The sequence below is a fragment of the Pan paniscus genome, chromosome 8 (assembly GCF_029289425.2).
Source record: "Pan paniscus chromosome 8, NHGRI_mPanPan1-v2.0_pri, whole genome shotgun sequence".
NCBI lineage: Eukaryota > Metazoa > Chordata > Mammalia > Primates > Hominidae > Pan > Pan paniscus.
Genome location: NC_073257.2, coordinates 126,030,209 through 126,050,848, shown reverse-complemented (window position 1 = coordinate 126,050,848; position 20,640 = coordinate 126,030,209). Strand labels below are relative to the sequence as shown.

The window sequence follows — 20,640 nt, the reverse complement described above, 5'->3', positions numbered from 1 at the left end:
CACAAGAAAGGCTCTATGTGCTTGATGAGTGTAAATGCAGTGTTTTTAAATTTACCCTGAGAGACTATTTTTGTACTTGTGATGAGAGAAAATTTGGAGGAAGATGTGACATTAGAATTGGTCCTTTAAACATAGACTTTAGATAGACCTAAGGGAAGAACATTCTAGTTGAGAACAAAGCCATTGAAATGTTAATACGCAAGTTGGGGGAATCTTTGAGTTAGACTTGTTGGGCTAGTAAAGTATAATGAAGTGCCGGGATTTCAGGAATGTGTTGAGAGATAAGAATGGAAAAGTAGTACAACTGGTTTACTGAGGAATCTTAAATCTGGGGTATAAACGTGAAATGGTTTTATTTTTTCCTTACTGGGTCTCCAGTCATACAGTGTAAAACACTCCTAACCTCTGTACTTTCCTCTGAAGTGCAGTCCTTTAAGAATCCCTTGGTCCGATGTAACTTTGCCGCCACTCTTGGTTACTACAAAAAACTTATTCCAGAAATTAAGACAAGTTCTAGCCATTAAAAAAAAAAAATGAAGTCACAAACTCATTGTTTTCTCTGAAGAAAAGTTGAAGCTGTTCCCAGCTGCTTGGCATGAAGAGGTATAATTTGACTCAAAGATGTGCTCCCTCTCCTTACTTTTTTTTTTTTTTTTTTTTGAGACGAAGTGTCTCGCTCTGTTGCCCAGGCTGGAGTGCAATGGCATGATCTCGGCCCACTACAACCTCCGCCTCCTGGGTTCAAGCGATTCTCCTGTCTCAGCCTCCCGAGTAGCTGGGATTACAGGCACCCACCATAATGCCCGGCTAATTTTTTTTGAGACAGAGTCTCGCTCCGTCGCCCAGGCTGGAGTGCAGTGGTGCAATCTTGGCTCACTGCAACCTCTGCCTTCCGGGTTCAAGCAGTTCTCTGCCTCCGCTCCCCGAGTAGCTGGGATTTCAGGCGGCTGCCACCACGCCCAGCTAATTTTGTATTTTTAGTAGAGACAGGGTTTCGTCGTCTTGGCCAGGTTGGTCTTGAACTCCTGACCTTGTGATCTGCCCTCCTTGGCCTCCCAAAGTGCTGGGATTACAGGCGTGAGCCACCACGCCCAGCCCACAAGTTATATCTTAAAGTGAGTTACTTTGGGTGAGGTAATGTAGGTGGCAGTGCCTCTGTTTGAGAATTATTTTATTTTGTCCTAGATTTTGGAATATAGAGTACTTACGAGGTCTTTTATTTACTCCATTTATTTGTATTGTCTAAACCAAGCCTTTAATACTAGTGTGTGCTTTGGCTTGGTTATAAAATATCTGCAGCAAAATAATGATAATTTGGTTGTTTGGAAACATATTTATACAGAGAGGTAGAGTATTTAGGCCAATGGCTGTCTTAGTTGATGCCCCAGAGGGCAGTCCTCATTAGCATATTTAGCAAACAAGCTGGTCTGCTTTTCCTTTCTTACACTTATTCCTCCCATTTTCGACATTCCTAGAATAATGTTTCTCAAATACTAGTGTTACCATTTCTGTGCTTACAGGCTTTAATTAAACAAATATTTGAGAACCCACTATGTGCTAGAAACTCTGCACTATAATTAAGTCTACAAGTCACTGTGATTTACTATGATTTGTTCTTAACAAAATTCACTCCTGCTTAGCCTTCTATGGAATCTACCTGACCAGTCTTCTCTCTCTCTTTTCATCATCCTCTGATAACCACCTTTATCCCAGCCTGATGTAACCATGCATGTTTTGTTATTTAAAAATTTAGTATAGCTCTCCATTAGTTTTCCATTAGTTTATATCTCATGTATAAATTAGAGCTATTTTCCATTAATATATCTCTTATCTGGAATTATTGCTTTGTTATTTCTGTCAAAACTATGATCTGTCCTCTTTTTAATCTAACCTCACATGGTTTCAGTAACTCATTATCTTGTACATGCTTTGTTGATACCTGACAAAAGAAGTCAACAATTTTTTTTATCAAGATTGTGGAAATATTTTATAATTATGTGTTGTGGGATAATATTTGAAGATGACTAATTGTCATAAAATGGCTAGAATAGTAACCTCCATAAACAATATAAAAATCTATCCTATGCCGGGTGCGGTGGCTCACCCCTGTAATCCCAGCACTTTGGGAGGCCAAGGCAGGTGGATCACCTGAGATCAGGAATTTGAGACCAGCCTGGCCAACCTGGTGAAACCCTATCTCTTCCTAAAAATACAAAAAATTAGCCAGGTGTAGTGATGGGCACCTGTAATCTCAGCTACTCGGGAGGCTGAGGCAGGAGAATTGCTGGAACCTGGGAGGCAGAGGTAGTAGTGAGCCGAGATCTCACCATTGCACTCCAGCCCGGGCAACAACAGTGAGACTCTATCCCAAAAAAAAAAAAAAACATATATATATATATATATATACACACACACACACACACACACACACACACACATACACATATTCTAACTTGGTCAAATTAATAAAGTTGCTTTTATTGACCTAGGCAGTGCATATGGGCTCCATTTTATTTGTACTGGACATTGTTTTTTTCCTGATGAGAATGTTTGAAAATCACCATGGTACTTCCTGGATTCCTGCCTGGATGAAAAACTAATTTCTACCAGGGATTCTTTACACCCTGACTTCATTATGGCTCAAATCTAGATCTCTGGGCTATAGATAGTTGTGTCTTGTTATTTAGGTTTCCTTCTTAGTAAATTTTTATCTTCTTTAATGTGCGTTGTTTTGTTATCTTGGTTTGTGATTTCTAGTGCTTTTATTGGTGTATTATTTCTCCAGTATTTTCTTACAGATTTATGAGGTAGTCTTTTTTTCTTTACAGAGCTGAAGGAATTCTAAGCATTCTTTGGCACTCGTCTAGTTGCTAGCGTTACTCCTTACCTAACATCTTATGGGGATGATTGGAGAATGCCAGACTACAACTGAAATTAATTAATGAAGTTGTTTGACTGAAATGAAGGAGGAAAGACAGACTTTGCAGTGGCCCTACTGCTTGTAGCTAGCCAGCTTGGGTTAGCTGTCCTAGTCCTTTTTCTTTTTTCTCAAGGACAGGCTTTTAAAGGAATTGTTAGTGATAAAATTTGTGGTGTTAGTTATTCCACATCACAGAGTGTGTGCAAGTTTGGGGTTTTGGTTTAAAGTGGTTTTTAATTTTGATGTTTCAATTTCTTAGATGTAAAACGAAGATCAGGAGCAGATTTGAAGAATTACAAAGTGAATTGGTGCCAGTCAGCATGTCAGAGACAGACCACATAGCCTCTACTTCCTCTGATAAAAATGTTGGGAAAACACCTGAATTAAAGGAAGACTCATGCAACTTGTTTTCTGGCAATGAAAGCAGCAAATTAGAAAATGAGTCCAAACTATTGTCATTAAACACTGATAAAACTTCATGTCAACCTAATGAGCATAATAATCGAATTGAAGCCCAGGAAAATTATATTCCAGATCATGGTGGAGGTGAGGATTCTTGTGCCAAAACAGACATAGGCTCAGAAAATTCTGAACAAATAGCTAATTTTCCTAGTGGAAATTTTGCTAAACAAATTTCAAAAACAAATGAAACAGAACAGAAAGTAACACAAATATTGGTGGAATTAAGGTCATCTACATTTCCAGAATCAGCTAATGAAAAGACTTATTCAGAAAGCCCCTATGATACAGACTGCACCAAGAAATTTATTTCAAAAATAAAGAGCGTTTCAGCATCAGAGGATTTGTTGGAAGAAATAGAATCTGAGCTCTTATCTACGGAGTTTGCAGAACATCGAGTACCAAATGGAATGAATAAGGGAGAACATGCATTAGTTCTGTTTGAAAAGTGTGTGCAAGATAAATATTTGCAGCAGGAACATATCATAAAAAAGTAAGTTTTTTATACCTTTAGGTTATTTTTTTTCCCTCACAGGCACAGGGATTCGAGATAAAATTCTTTAAAGGAAAATACCATTTTGTTCATTTTTACTTGCACATTAGAATCATGCACATAGTAGTTGAACAATAAATATATAGTTGCTGAATGTGTGAGCAAATGTCGAGTTTTTCAGATATCTAAGTTCAATATGTTAAATAGTGTAAATGTATTAACGTGCTAGAAATTTTTATAGACAACTCAAATTTTTCACTTTTGAAAGAATGTAGAAGTATATTGTCAAAACTAAGAGAAACTCAAAAGGAAATAACGTCATAAAATTCCAAAACTTTTTCTTAAAATCTGCATTCTAAATTCATTGGTTTAAAACATTAAAATTTAGAGAACAGAATAATTGATTATCGTTCAGTAAATAATAATATAGTTTTGGATATGTGAAGTTCTGTTTTCGTGATAGTTTAAAATTTACCATCTTAACCATTTTTATGTGTACGTTTCAGTAGTGTTATTATATATTCACACTGTTGGACAACCAATCTGCAGAACTTTTTCACTTTGCAAATCTGAAACACTGTATTCGTTAAACAACACTATTTCCACTTGCCCTCAGTCCCTGGCAACCACCATTCTACTTTCTGTTGCTGAGTTTGACTACTCATGATACCTCATGTAGGTGAAATCATATACTTTTCATTTCATGACTGGCTTATTTCATTTAGCCTAATGTCCTCATTTATCCGTGTTGTAACATGTCAGAATTTCATTTCTTTTTAAGGCTCAATAATATTGCATTGTATGTATATACCACATTTTCTTTATTCATCCATTAATGGACATCTGGGTTCCTTCTGCTTTTTGGCTGTTGTTAATAATGCTACTGTGAACTTGGGTTTGCAAGTATCTCTTCAAGACTCCAAGGCCCTTCTTAATATTACCCCCAAACAAATGCCTGCTATTGCTATTCATATCCTTACTGTAATACTATATTATGTGAATAAACTGTATGCTTTTGTACTTGCAACATCAGTGCTGCTGCTATTCTTGCATTTTATAGGTAACTTTCTCATTTTCCTGTAGCCTGTACCTATTATTTTAGACCTTCCTCTTGAGATTATCTCTGATGCCTCTTCCCACTTTACTCAGATCTAGACTCTTACCATTTTCATACCTCCCTTATAAATTATAAGATGTTATACATTTAATAATAATAGCAGTAAACATGTATATGCTGATAATTAGGTGCCTGGTATATTACATATATTAGTTCATGGATTCTTCACAAGAACTCTCTGTGACATATGCTGTTATCCCCATTGTACAGATGAGTTACCTGAAGCACAGAGAGAGAAAAAGTAACTTGTTCAAGGCCACATGCTAACAAATGCAAAGTTAAAATCTGAGCTTTGTTAGTGGAGCTTTAGAGCTTTTTCAAATACGGTTATTAGAAATGAACCAGTTACAAGTTGTTAAATTTACCTAAAAATATTAGGAATAGAGTAGAAAATTGGTTTCTCTTTTTTGCTTCATCCTGTCAGAACAGTGACAGAACGGGTGAGTAGAATAATCATAATTCTGATGTCTGCTATTTGGAAGATACCCATTGGCATTTGCCAGCTCTGTTGTCTTGGCCAAGTCAACCTCTTTGAGTGAAAGATTTTTCACCTTAGAGTGACAATACTTACCTGATGGAACTGTTTGTGGACATTAGGACATTACACAAATGTCAGATGTTATTTTAAATCAAGGTTAATCTTTGGTTATACACATGATGTTTTTAATTCCAAATAAAATACTTTGTGAGTCAGGTTAACTCTAAAACAACTAGATTTTTTTCTTAACTTTTTTCTTCATCTAATTTTCTATGAAGAAAACTTCCTTTTACTTTCTTTGAAATTTTAATGAATGCATCTATTTCCAAATCTTTGTTTATACATTCCCTCATTTTTTCCCCAGCTTTATTGAAATATAACTGATAAAATTGTATATATTTAAAGAGTACAATGTGATGATTTGATATACATTGTGAAATGATTACCACAATCAAGTTAGTTACCACATCGGTCACATCACAGTTACCTTTGTGTGTGTGTGGTGAGAACATTTAAGATCTACTGTCTAAACAAATTTCAAGTGTACAATATGATATTATTAACTGTTATCACCATGGAGTATATTAGATCCCCAGAACTTACTCATTTTATAACTGAAAAGTCTGTAGGCTTTGGCCAATATCTCCCCTTTTCCCTCACCTCCTGTGCCCTGGCAAGCACCATTCTTCTCTTTATTTCTGTTCTTTGATTTTTGAACACATCAATATTACTGTCTAAGGTTCCAACCAAATTTTTTTTTTTTTTTGAGGTGTAGTTGTGCTGTGTCACACAGGCTGGAGTGCAGTGGCGCAACCTCAGCTCACTGCAACCTCTGCCTCCTGGATTCAAGCAATTCTCCTACTTCAGGCTCCCAAGTAGCTGGGACTACAGGTGCCTACCACTACACCTGGCTAATTTTTGTATTTTTAGTAGAGACAGGGTTTCGCCATGTTGGCCAGGCTGGTCTTGAACTCCTGACCTCAAGTGATCTACCTGCCTCAGCCTCCCAAAGTTCTGGGATTACAGGCGTGAGCCACTGCGCCTGGCCCAAAAATTCTTTATTTTATTTTTTTGAGATAGGGTCTTGCTCTCTTGTCCAAGCTGGAGTGTAGTGGGCGTGATCTCAGCTCACTGCAGCATCAACCTCCTGTACTCAAGTTGTCCTCCCACCTCAGCATCCCAAGTAGCTTGGACAACAGGTGCGCACCACTAGGCTCAGCTAATACTTTTGTGGTTTTTTTGTTTTAGAGATGGGGTTTCACGATGTTGCCCAGGCTAGTCTGGAACTCCAGAACTCAGGCTATCCACCCACACTGGCCTCCCAAAGTGCCAGGATTACAGGCATGCACCACTGTGCCTAGCCCAAAATTCTTTTTTTTTTTTTTTTTTTTTTTTTTTTTTTTTGAGACAGAGTCTCGCTCTGTCACCGAGCTAGAGTGCAGTGGCGGATCTCGGCTCACTGCCACCTCCGCTTCCCAGGTTCAAGCGATTTTCCTGCCTCAGCCTCCTGAGTAGCTGGGACTACAGGCACGCCCTACCACACCCAGCTAATTTTTGTATTTTTAGTAGAGACGGGGTTTCACCATGTTCGCCAGGCTGGTCTCGGTCTCTTGACCTCATGATCCACCCGCCTCCACCTCCCAAAGTGCTGGGACCAAAATTCTTAATTAAGAACAGTTGTCTGTATATAGAATATGCATTTGGCACATAAGTAACAAATTGAATGTTTACCGCTTTTCACTTCCCCCTCCCTTTGTTGTTCACTTGTGAACTATAGGCAGGACTCTTGTGTCTCAAGTAGTTTTCTGTAGCAATTGAGTATGCCTCACATAAATGATCTAAGTTAAACCACTGTGTCATAAAAGGCTTGAATAAACATGCATATATTTGCCTTTTTTCCAAACATTTGTATGATTGTTTCCTCACTGATTCCTAGGCTCAGCTGTCACCTTCTCAGAGAGGCCTATCTAGACTACTTATCTAAAATAGCAGCTCAAGTCACTCTCTGGCTTTTCGCTCTCCTTTATTTTTCTTAATAGGATTTAATCACCAGCTGACATTTTATTATATATCTAGGGTCCATTTTTATTTTATCCCCTAGAATGTAAGTTCCACGAGGGCAGGGACTATTTGCTGACATATTTCCCACATAAAATAGATGCTGAGTAAGTACTGGTTGAGTTAATGAGTGATCTTCGAAGTAGAAGGTGGAAAGGCCTGGGGCTTTGGAATTATATCTGGATCCAAAACAAAATTGAAAGTTCAACTGCTTACTAGCTGTGTGACCTGGAACAAGTCTTAGGCTTCAGTTTTGTTTTGCTGTTAATATTTTTATTTTATTTTTAGAGACAAAGGTCTTATTCTGTTGCCCAGGCAGGAGTGCAGTGGAGCTCACTGCAGCCTGGAACTCCTGGGATCAAGTGCTTTTCCTGGGACTCCTGGCATGAGCCATCATGCCTAACTAGTTTTTTTTTTTTTTTTTAATTCGTAAAACAGAAGTGATGGTAATGGTAATAATTTCATAGACTTATTTTGAATACTAAATGAAATAATACACTTTTTTAAATTCAAAAAGCTAAATTTAGCCAATAGCAAGTGTGCAATAAATGTTAGGTTACAGCTATTGCTAATTAGTCCTAGAGTACTTGCTGTTAGCTTTCTTAGGCATCTTACATTTCTAAGCACTTTGCAGGCAGTTTTTGAGATTTTATTTCTGTTTTTCTAGGGGAATTCAAGATGATATTTCTGCTTAGATTTTATTTTGCTGTTTTACATTGACTGTACATTATAACTATTAGAATATCATTAAAATATTTTTAAAATCTGAAGCAAGACTTTTCAACTTTAGCAGTATCGCCATTTGGGGCCAGATTCTTTGTTGTTGTTGGAGTTGTCTTGTGCATTGTAGGATGTTTAGCAGCATCCCTGGCCTCCATCCACTAGATGCCAGTAGCAGCCCCTACCCTTGTTAGGACAACCAAAAATGTCTTCAGACAAATGCCTGGAAGGGCAAAATTGACCGTGGCTGAGAACCACTTATTTGAAGAGTGCCAGTGCTGACAGGATTGGTGCATAATTGAGATACCTGAAGGTATAAATTTGGAAGGGTGTGCTTTTCATTCATATGATTCTATTTTGATTTGAAATATTCATATTTCTAGGGAAAAGTTAATAGCCTAATGGGCCAGAGAATCTTTTGCAAAGTATTATGTTTCACTATAAAATGATTATTTAGGAATGTTAATTTATTAACATAATGAATAATTATAGATATCTGTACCCTGATCTGTAAAGAAATTATATTCCACATATTATTTTATCTCCATTTTAAATTATGTTTTACATACACTGCCCTTTTTATATTTAGGTTAATTAAAGAAAATAAGAAGCATCAGGAGCTCTTCGTAGACATTTGTTCAGAAAAAGACAATTTAAGAGAAGAACTAAAGAAAAGAACAGAAACTGAGAAGCAGCATATGAACACAATTAAACAGGTAAAAAAGACAAAAATCTTCGAAGACTATACTTCAATTAATAAAATAAATAGATTCCTGGCAGCCGATTGTGGCAGCTCATGCCTGTAATCGTAGCACTTTGGGAGGCCAAGGTGGGCGGATTACTTGAGCCCAGGAGTTTGAGACCAGCCTGGGCAACATGGTGAAACCCTGTCTCTACAAAAAAAAAAAAAAAAAAAAGAAAATTAGCTGCATATGGTAGCATGTGCCTGTAATCTCAGCTACTAAGGAGGCTGAGGTGGGTGGATCACTGGAGCCGGGGAGATTGAGGCAGCAGTGAGCTGAGATCGTGCCACTGTACTCCAGCCTGGGTGAGAGAGAGAGACCTTGTCTCAAAAAAAAAAAAAAAAAAAAAAAAAATTCTGAAAACTTGCATGTAGGTTGAAGTTCTATAAGGTAAATCATATTTTAAATGCAGAGAATTGCATGGCATTTAAACCATTCTCCTTTACAAAGTAGGACTCATAGCCTGATGTATTTCCTTTTATGTAAGTTTATTCTTATGCATGTGACTCCTGTACTGCATATAGTAGAACATACTCTGTTATGTTCAAAATAAGCAAAAAGACGATTTGAGTTGACAGTCAACTAGACTGTTGTTGCCAACAGGGAGGAAGCAATAGAAATATAAAAGTTTATGTCTGGCATTAGGATGTTTTTAAGTTTATATTTTGGTATGGTTCCATTCTCAGTATTTTTAAAAACTATATTGTGAAGGCTGGCTGTCATACTTTAGATTGTATCTGGCTTACTGGCTTTCCTAGCCTGTCCTTTTCCTTCTTTTTTTTAATTTATTTTTTATTTTTTCTTTGAGACAGAGTTTTGCTCTTGTCACCCAGGGTGAAATTCAGTGGCACAATCTCAGCTCACTGCAATCTTTGCCTCCTGGGTTCAAGTGATTCTTCTGCCTCAGCCTCGGGAGTACCTGGGATTATAGGCGGCCACCAACCACACCCAGCCAATTTTTGTATTTTTATTAGAGACAGGGTTTCACCGTGTTGGCTAGGCTGGTCTTGAACTCCTGACCTCAGGTGATCCACTTGCCTTGGCCTGGCCTCCCAGTTCTGGGATTACAGGCATGAACCACTGCCCCTGGCCTCTTTCTAGTTTTTAAATGAACTCCTCTGATGCATGAATCAACAAAGTGAGTATTCAGACTAATAGGAAAGCTGAGTTGCTCTTTATTTTTGAGGTGCTTTTTCTTCTGTGAACAGGATTAGAAGCATTCTAGCCTTAAAAGTATTTTGTCTCATCTTTCACAGAAAGTTATATAATGAAAATAACAGTAAACAATTGGTAAAACAATTTTTCACTTGATGCATGATTGGAAGGTGACTGTATTTGTAAAATTGTATGTATTTAATCCTGATTTTTATGTGCTCTAGGGTCCCCACATATAAACCAGAGTTAGAATGGTAAAGTGTGAGGGAGTCTTAACAGGCTAAATCCATATTTCGGTAGTCAGGTCACTCAATAACCAGAAACTTCAGACCGAACAGGTACAATGGAACCAGAGCCCTTCCTTTCATGAGCTTATTAGTGGGCTTTTTTTGTTGTTGTTGTTGTTTTTAAAGAGAAAAGCTTTTCCTTCTTTATTTTATTTCTAGATCTGCACTATCTAATATGGCATCCACCAGCTGCATATAGCTATTGAGCACTTCAAAGGTAGCTAGTCTAAATTGAGAGGTGCTGTAAGTGTAAAATACACATGTAACTTAGAAGAGTTAGTATAAAAATAAAACAGCTCATTTTTTTCATGTGGATTGATAATATTGGAATGATAATATTTGGATATATTGGGTTTAATAAACTCACTTGTTTGTAATTTTTATTTTTTATTTTATTTTATCTTTGAGATGGGGTTTCGCTCTTGTTGCCCAGGCTGGGGTGCAATGGCGCGATCTCGGCTCATAGCAACCACTACCTCCCAGGTTCAAGCGATTCTTCTGCCTCAGCCTCCTGAGAAGCTGGGATTACAGGGGCCCGCCACCAAGCCTGGCTAGTTTTTATATTTTTGGTAGAGACGCGGTTTCACCATGTTAGCCAGGCCAGTCTTGAACTCCTGACCTCAGGTGATCTGCCCATCTTGGCCTCTCAAAGTGCTGGGATTACAGGCGTGAGCCACTGCGCCCAGCTTCTTTTTACTTTTTAAAGTGTGACTACTAGAAAGTTTAAATTCCACATGTGGCTTGTACTTCTATTGCTCAGTGTTGCTCTAGATAATTTTGTAATAAGGAAAATTAGTATATGTGTACTATAAGATTTAGGTCTTTTTCAACAGGTTTATTGAGATATAATTAACTTTCCACACAGTTCACTTATTTTAAGTGTACAATTCAGTGGCTTTTACTTGTGCAACCTTTACCACAATTTTAGAACATGTCATCACCCCAAAAAGAAATGCAACACACATTAGTAGTCACTTCTCATTTGCCTCCAACAGTACTCCCTCAACCCTGCCCTAGGGAACAAGTAATCTTTCGGTCTCTATATATTTGCCTGTTCTGGACGTTTCATATAAATGGAATTATATAATAGGTACCCCTTTTTATCTAGCTTCTTTTATTTAACATAGTGTTTTTAAGGTTTCATTCAAGTTGTAGCATGTATCAGTACTTCATTGTTTTTAATGATTGAATAGTAGTTCATTATATAGATATTTGATGTTTTAATATTTTGTTTACCCCTTCATCAGTTGATGGACATGGGAAAATGGGTTGTTTCTGCCATTTGACTATTATGAATAATACCTCTGTGAACATTCACGTGCTAGTTTTTATGTGTACATATGCTTTCATTTCTCTTGGGTGTATACCTAGGAATTAATAGAATGAGTTGGGAAGTGTTACTTTTTGGGGGAAGAGCAAAAATTTGTGAAGAATTGGTATTCTTCTTTAATTGTTTTAAAGAATTTTACCTGTGTAGCCACCTGGGACTGAATTTTTCTTTGTGGGTAGGTTTTTGTTGTTGTTGTTCTTTTTTATTATTCTAATTCAGTCTCTACTTGTTATAGGTCTATTCAGATCTTCTATTTCTTCTTGAGACAGTTTTGGTAGTTTGTGTCTTTCTAGGAATTGTTCATTTTGTCTCTAAGTTAAATTGTTCATACTATTTATTTATTCAATTATTTTTATTTCTATAAGGTCAGTAGTAATGTTCCTCTTTCATTTTGATTCTAGTAATTTCAGTCATCTTTCTTTTTTCTTCAGTCATTCCAGCTAAAGGTTTGTCAGTTTTCTTCATCTTTTCAGAGAACCAATTTTTGGTTTTGTTTGTTGTCTCTGTTTTTCTTTTTCTTTTTTTTTTTTTTTTTGAGACAAGGTCTGGCTGTTTCACCCAGGCTGGAGTGCGATGTTGCGATCTCGGTTCACTGCAACCTCTACCTATGAGGCTCAAGTGATCCTCCCACCTCAACCTCCCGAGTAGCTGCTACTACAGGCGTGCATCACCACATCCAGCTAATTTTTGTATTTTTTTGTGGAGATGGGTTTTCACTATGTTTCCCAGGCTGGTCTCGAACTTGTGAGCTCAAGCGATCTGCCTGCCTCAGCCTCCCAAAGTGCTGAGATTACAGGCATGAGCCACTTCACCTGGCCTTGTCTCTGTTTTTCCATTCTAGTTTTTATTTTTTTCTTCCTCCTCTTTGTGTTTGGTTTAGTTTGCTGTTTTTCTGGTGTCTTAAGATGCAAGTTTAGGTTATTAATTTGATACCCTGTCTTCTTCTTTTTTTTTTTTTTGAGACGTCATTTCGCTCTTGTCACCCAGACCGGAGTGCAGTGGCGTGATCTTGGCTTACTGCAACTTCCACCTCCTGAGTTCAAGCGATTCTCCTGCCTCAGCCTCCCAAGTAGCTGGGATTACAGGCACCCACCACCATGCCCAGCTAATTTTTGTATTTTTGGTAGAGACGGGGTTTCACAATGTTGGCCAGGCTGGTCTCGAGCTCCTGACCTCAAGTGAGCCTCCTGCCTCTGCCTCCCAAAGTGCTGAGATTACAGGCTTGAGCCACCCCGCCTGGCCCCCTTTCTTCTTTTTTAATATAGGTATTTGTAGTTATAAATTTTCCTCTAAGCATTCCTTTAGATGTGTCTCCTGCATTGTGGTATATTATGTTTTCATTTTTATTAGTCATCTAGTACTTTCTAATTTCCCTTGCAATTTCTTCTGTGTTTCTTTAGCAGTATGTGGTTTAATTTTCACAAATTTGTGAATTTCCCATATTTCTTTCTGTTACTGAGGTCTCATTCCATTATGGTTGGAGAATATGCTTCATATGATTTTAATCTTTTAAATTTATGGAAGTTTGTTTGTAACTTAGCATATCCTCTGTCATGGAATATTCCATGTGCACTAGATGAAAACGTATACACTGCTGTTCCTGGGTGGAGTGTTGTATAGCTGTATTAGATTCCATTGTTTTGTAGTGTTTAAGTCTCCTATTTCTGTGTTAGTTTTCTGCCTAATTCTATTTATTATTGAAAGTAGGATAGTGAAGTCTCCAACTATTGTTGACTTATTTTCCCTTTTATTTCTGTTAGTTTTTGTCTCATATATTTTGATGCTACATTCTTAGATGCATATACATTTATCTGTTAGATCTTTCTGATGGCTTGATCTGTTTTATTTTTGTGAGCTATTCTTTATCTCTGGTAACATTCTTAATTTTAGTCTGTTTTTTATGTAAATATAGCCACTCTTCCTTATGATTGCTGTTTGCATTATATATTTTTTTCCACTCTTTTCAGTTTACTTGCATTTTGAACCTAAAATGCCTTCTATAGACAACATAGAGTTGAATCTTGTTTCTTTAATTAAGTCTGTTAGTTTCTGCCTTTTGATATGATTATTAAATCCACTTTCATTTAATATTATTGATGGTGGGATTTATGTCTGCCATATCTTTCGTTTTCCATGTTTCATGTCTTTTTTCTTCCCCTATTCCTCCTTCACTGCCTTCTTTTGCATTAAGTGAATGTTGTCCAGTATAACATTTAAATTTCTTTCATGATATTTTCACTATACAGTACAGAGTTCCCCCTTATCTGAGGGGAATTTATTCCAAGATCCTAAGTAGATGCATGAAATTGTCAATAGCACTGAACTCGATTGCCATCAATCAGAGTATGTTTCTGTTTATGTCTGCCCCTGACAAGTGAATGCCCTTTTCATCCTTTTTTTTTTTTTTTTTTTTTTTCAGAGACAGGGTCTTATCACTCTGGCTGGCATACCGTGGTGGGATCACAGCTCACTGTAGCCTCAAACTCCTTGGCTCTAGCAATCTTCCTGCCTCAGCCTCCTGAGTAGATGGGACTATAGGCATGCACCACCATGCCCAGCTAATTTTTAAAATTTTTTGTAGAGATTGGGTCTTGCTGTGTTGACCATGCTGGTCTTGAACTCCTGACCTCAGGCAATTCCCTCTCAGCTTTCCAAAGTGCTGGGATTACAGGCATAAGCCACTACCTGGCTCCTTTCCCGTCTTAACAAAGTACTTATGCAGTGTGGCCATAACTTTTGAAGTTTGAGGTGTGACAGCAAAACTAGCATGAATTTCTTTTTTCTTCTTCACAGTTTCATGGATAGAAGATTCATTCTTACTGTAGATCTTAGCAACCTCAGTATATGATTTTTTTCTTTCAAGTCACCATTTCACTTAAAATAAGCACTTTAAAGCCTCTCTTTGGCACATGTGAATTGCCAGCATCACTATTCTTATACTCTGGGGCCACTAATAAGTAAACTCACTTATTAATTAAGGGCTAAGTGTTGCTGCACACAAGCACTGTCGTCCTGCCATAGTCAGTCTGGTAACTGAGATGGCTACTAAGCGACTAACTGGCAGGTAGTGTGTACAATGCAGACATGCTGGACAAAGGGATGACTCACAGTCTCAGTGAGACATAGTGAAACAACACAAGTTTTCATCACACTACTCAGAATGGCATGCAATTGAAAACTTGTGAATTATTTCTGGAAGTTTTTATTTAATATTTTTGAACTGTGGTTGACTGAAGGTTGCTGAAACCATAGAAAGTGAAGCCACAGATAAGGCGGGACTCTACTGTATTTCTTTGCGTTATTCCTTTGTGGATGTTCTAGGGGTTGCCAGATACCTTAACTTAATGGAATCTCCAGATTTTTACTAAATGACAGTGAGATATAGAAACATTGCTAAAAGTTTTTATTTCAATAGCTGAAGTATATTCATTGTATTCTTTATGTTTATTTACTTTGTTTATATTTATTTGCAGTATTGGTGGTGTATTTGGTATAGCTATAAAAATAATTTGGAAATAATTTTCTTTACAGTTAGAATCAAGAATAGAAGAACTTAATAAAGAAGTTAAAGCTTCCAGAGATAAACTAATAGCTCAAGACGTTACAGCTAAAAATGCAATTCAGCAGTTACACAAAGAGATGGCCCAACGGATGGAACAGGTATTTCTCACATCGTTGTCATTATTAACTTGATATTCTGGTGACTCTTGTTTGTTAAAATAAGCTAACACTGTTAGACTATTTTGGACCTCGCTATTGTATTAATACTAGGTGATTCTTTTATATAAAAGTAAGCCATTAGGCCAGACGTGGTGACTCACACCTGTAATCCCAGCACTTTCAGAGGCTGAGGCAGGCAGATTGCCTGAGGTCAGGAGTTTGAGACCAGCCTGGCTAACATGGTGAAACCCCATCTCTACTAAAAATACGAAAAGTTTAGCCAGACGTGGTGGCGCATCCCTGTAGTCCCAGCTACTTGGGAGGCTGAGGCAGGAGAATCACTTGAACCCGGGAGGCAGAGGTTGCAGTGAGCCGAGATTGCACTGCTGCACTCCAGCCTGGGTGACAAAGCAAGACTCTGTCTAAAAAAAAATAGTAAGTCATTAAAAATTCTAAAGCAATATATAAATACATACAGATGAATAAGAAAGTGTATGGAATAATTTTTTTTTTTAATCTGTACATATTCTTCCCCTGCCTACAATCCTTTTATATCCCATTCCTTGTTCCATAGCTAATTATTGGTATTTTGGTTATGTATCTTACTACATATACATGTACAAGTCACACATGTTTATTTGTACATGGTCATATAATTTTTTCCCCCATTCGATTGGAATAATACTATACATCTTTTTTGTAACCTTTTTTCCCATACTTAATATACCTTGGTAATCTTTTTAAGTTGGTATATATGATCTCAGAAGAGGTAATTTTAAGCAGTGCTTTTTTATTACTTGCCTGAACTCTTTATGGATGACGTCTTTGTCATCTTCATTTCTGTATCCACAAAACCTAGCACAGTATCTGACTAACAATTAGTCTTCACAATGAATTGAATCTGAAAGGGTTAACTCACACCTTCATTATTTGAATGTGATGGATCCCACCCTTTCTACCCCGAAGCTGCTACTGTAGATGGCATTCTGGAAGGACTTTAGGAAACAGATTATCCTCAGCCTTTATTTGGATGATTCTTTAAAACATGCTGACTCCTTGCATTAGAAATGTTATGTTTAACTCTCCTGCTATCAGTTCTGAACCCTTTTGTACTAATTGAAGGGAAATACAGAGCCTAAGAGCTTAAGAAGTAACTGGTTTTAGCGGGCCCAAACATAGCCAGCCAGTCATTAGAATCACCTGGTGAGCCAACCGGCCTGCCTGCCTGCCTTCCTGCCTGCCTGCGTTCCTGCCTGCCTGCCTGCCTGCCTGCCTTCCTTCCTGCCTTCCTGCCTTCCTGCCTTCCTGCCTTCCTGCCTGCCTGCCTGCCTGCCTGCCTGCCTGCCTGCCTGCCTGCCTTCCTTCCTTCCTTCCTTCCTTCCTTCCTGCCTTCCTGCCTTCCTGCCTTCCTGCCTGCCTGCCTGCCTGCCTGCCTTCCTTCCTTCCTTCCTTCCTTCCTGCCTTCCTGCCTTCCTGCCTTCGTCCCTTCCTCCCTTCCTCCCTTTCCTTCCTTCCTTCTTTTCTTTCCTTTCCTGCCTTCCTGCCTTCCTTCCTTCGTCCCTTCCTCCCTTCCTCCCTTCCTTCTTTTCTTTCCTTACTTTCTTTCCTCCCTCCTTTCCTCCTTTCCTTCCTTCCTTCCTTCCTTCCCTTCCCTCCCCTCCCTCCCCTCCCCTCCCTTTCCTTCCCTTCCCTTCCCTTCCCTTCCCTTTCCTTCCTTCCTAAAACTCTTTGAAGCTTAATATTTAAAATAAAATAGTAGTTGGTGTACATGGTAGCAGTTCAAACATTTGAAAAAGTCTTCTTCCAAACATTTTACCCCCTTCCTAAAGGTAACCACTGATGCCAGTTTCCTGTGTATCCTTCCAAAAATATTTGTTGCATAGATTCTTGTGTTTTTTTCTTTTTTCCTCCCCTGGCTTTTAAAAAACAAATGGCAATGTACTGCACTCACTGCTATGTATGTTTTCTCCTTAACGATGAAGAGTGTAGATGATGCTAATAATAGTAGCTGATGTACTGACTTTTAGCTGTGTGCAAAGCCATGTTCAAAATACTTTACAAGTGTTAACTTGTTTGATCTTCACAACAACCCTAAGAAGTGGATATTATTAAAGTAGATTTTGGAAGACTGATCTATTTAATTATTAATAGATCTGTCTCATTCCTTTTTTTCCCCTAACTTTTCCTCCCAACTTTTTGAGAATTTTCAAGCATATAGAAAAGATGAAAGATTAGTAAAATGAACACTTGTTTATCTTTCATCTATTGTCACTAAGCCTAGTAAGTTTTGTTTAAAAATAGGTTCCCATATGTGTTTACCCATGTTCATGTGCACACGCACATTCACCTGCTTTTAAATTTCCAGATTGAGGTTTCCTCATTTCATAGACCAGATAGATAGAATGAATTTGAACCCTACTTACAAGAGAGTGTAGCTGTATTATAAATTTTCAGGGACTTGATAACATTTTCCCCACCCACATCTCCCATGGCCTGATATTAATAAGTATCACAGAGCAGTAAAGGTTTTAGCCCTAGTATACCATTCTGGATTTCTACTTTGTCTTAGATCTTTTAGCCCTGGAAATTTCCCATACTTTCTTGTGAGCTCAACTATATATTAAAAGATGTTTGTTATTTTTCATCTAAAATTTTTGGTGTATTGAATGAGGAGGGTTTATCTGCCATACTTGTAGAAGCTACACTTCATATACTTTGTGTTAATTTTATCTATTGAGTCCTATTGATTATCTTATTCATGTTTTACTTATCTTTGTCCAAGTCAATGATAATCATCTTACTTACAGTGGATAAATCCAAAGACCTTAATTGGCCTGTCTTCCTTTGTGCCATAAATGGACCTTCTATAATAGCTTAAATAACAGTTATTGTATTGTCTTGTTTAATACTCCCAATGATGCTGTGAGGTAGGTGCTGCCATTAGCAGGATGGGGCAGGATCCAGGAGTGTGAACTTTTAACAAGCACCCCAGGTTATTCCTTTGCAGTTGATCTATGGATGACCCCATGAGTAACAGAGCCGTTATCTGGTGCGCCATTCCCTGCTATAGTGAAGACTCTCATAATATTTTCCGTTTATTTTTTTTGAGACAGGGTCTGTTGCCCAGGCTGGAGTGCAATGGTGCAATCATGGCTAACTGCAGCCTCAACCTCCTGGGCTCAAGAGACCTCCCACCTTAGCCCTCCCAAATAGCTGGGACTACAGGTGCACACCACCATGCCCAGCTAATTTTGTTTTTTGTTTTTTTTGTAGATAGGGGATTTTGCCATGTTGTCCAGGCTGGTCTCAAACTCCTGGGCTCAGGCGATCTGCTCACCTCAGTCTCCCAAAGTGCTGGGATTATAGGCATGACCCCTTGCATCCAGCCAAGACCCTCATAATATTTCACCTTGTCTATTACAACTGTCTTTTTTCGATTATTTTCTACCCCCTATCTCTCAACTTCAGTGAAGCTCCCATGCTGCTACCAGTTATCTTACTAAAACACACATTTTAATAAGAGCTTCTGATTTATAAATTCTTCTTTGGCTTTATGTTGACTATGGAATAAAACCTCAACTTATTACCATGACAGAAATTCTTCTTCCTTTGAGGATCTAATCTATACCTCTTTTTGTTTTTATAACTACTTTCTTCCCACTCCAGCCAACACACCAAATTTAAGCCCAATAAAATAACTCGATATCTCCTAAATGTGTCATGCTGTTTTATACTTTTAGGTGTTTGCACATGATATTCACTCTATTTTTAATTCCTTTCCTTGATTCACCCCTTACATTCTATAGAATTCTGCTTAGCCTTTAATACCTAGCTCAAGTATAGCATCTTTTACCCTTCCTGCCAACTCCTCCCAGGGGATGTAAGTATTTTCATGTTTTGAAGGACTTTGTACATTCATTTACTATAATTTTTCGTATTATAATGTTTGTTTATATGCCTTTCTCACTAGATGGTGAGCTTTTTCAGAGGCCACAACTGCTACTTTGTTTCCAATAGATGATACATTATCTGAATATTAAATTATTATGAAACCAGACTTCTCTTAAAGTTGACATTGAGCTATTGACTTTTTCTAAGTACAGATATTCATTTGTCTAAAAATCTAATTCTGTTGGCCAAGTCCAGCATAATTTTCTCAGTCTTTGTCTACAAGCACATTGTTACAACCTCGGGGCCTATCATATCCCTAATGCAATGTCTTTCTTAATTTGAAAATTAGTATGACTATTTCAATGGAAACAAATCCCAGTTGGGAGATTTTTAAAATTACTTATATGTGTATGTATAGCATTCTCAGTGTTGACTAGATGTGCTTATCAGCAGTGCCAGAATTTTATGAAACATTTTTGCAGCCATTTTTCATCAAAGCATAGAAGCTTTCCCTACATTCTGCTAACTTTATTTTAATAGTTACCTTCTTCAATTCAGTTGCATCATCAGTGTTTATTTACCACTAAAAGATATTGAAAATTCCTAAAGTTTGAAGTTCTATCTTTTGTAAATTAAATGTGTGCTTCACCATATTTGCAAACCATGAGTTACTTCAAAGAAGGACTATTTGTAGAAGTTTTCATTCTGTGAAATTTCAGAATATGGAGTACCAGTTCATACTAATAGAAAATTTTTAAATGAGTATATAGTTTTCATACTTAATCCAGTTAGGTATTTCTTATTAAGTGTAAAATGCTTCAGAAAGCTTTACATAAATAGGAAATTAAATGGTCATTTGTTAGCATATGGCTACTTAATTTTCGAAAGGGAGTTAAGATTTTAGAAATTGTCGGCTATACAGTCAGGGTCCTGGCAGAAAACAGATGGCACACTTAAACCGGTGATGAAGATAATTTAATAAAAAGATTCTTTGTCAAGGTGTGGACAAGATGTAGGGATCCCAAAAAGGGAAGATGCAGAATTTCAGGGCTGCTGGACAAGGAGCAGGTATTACACCCCAGAGGGTAGTTGTATAGAGAGGGCACCTGACAAGGGGAGTGGCCATCAGCCAACCTGTGGGAACTGTGGAGGAGCCAGATCTCACTCTGCCTACGTTCCCAAGCTTCTGCCTACTGCCTTCTGTTGGGTGAACCCAACTGGAAGTTTGAGGGCAAGAGAGCTTATTGATAGCGTTCATGATGTCATCATGTTCCTGGGACACCAGTTGGGATTTAAAAAAAGTGGGAAAGGGGATCTGGAGGAGTACAT

General features: G+C 37.8%; 1 protein-coding gene across 4 annotated transcripts in view; it reads left to right on the top strand.

Moving 5' to 3' along the window:
• CCDC186 (coiled-coil domain containing 186) overlaps positions 1 to 20,640 on the top strand; it is a 53,453-nt gene that overhangs the window by 7,713 nt on the left and 25,100 nt on the right. For 2 of the 4 annotated variants that reach the window (XM_034931524.2, XM_055092308.1), the window contains 3 exons: positions 3,180 to 3,872; positions 8,835 to 8,961; positions 15,292 to 15,420. In XM_034931524.2, the coding sequence (XP_034787415.1) occupies positions 3,241 to 3,872; positions 8,835 to 8,961; positions 15,292 to 15,420 (888 nt within the window). In that variant the 5' untranslated portion in view covers positions 3,180 to 3,240. The remainder of the gene's footprint in view (positions 1 to 3,179; positions 3,873 to 8,834; positions 8,962 to 15,291; positions 15,421 to 20,640) is intronic. The other 2 variants (XM_034931527.2, XM_055092309.2) reach the window with 1 other exon arrangement.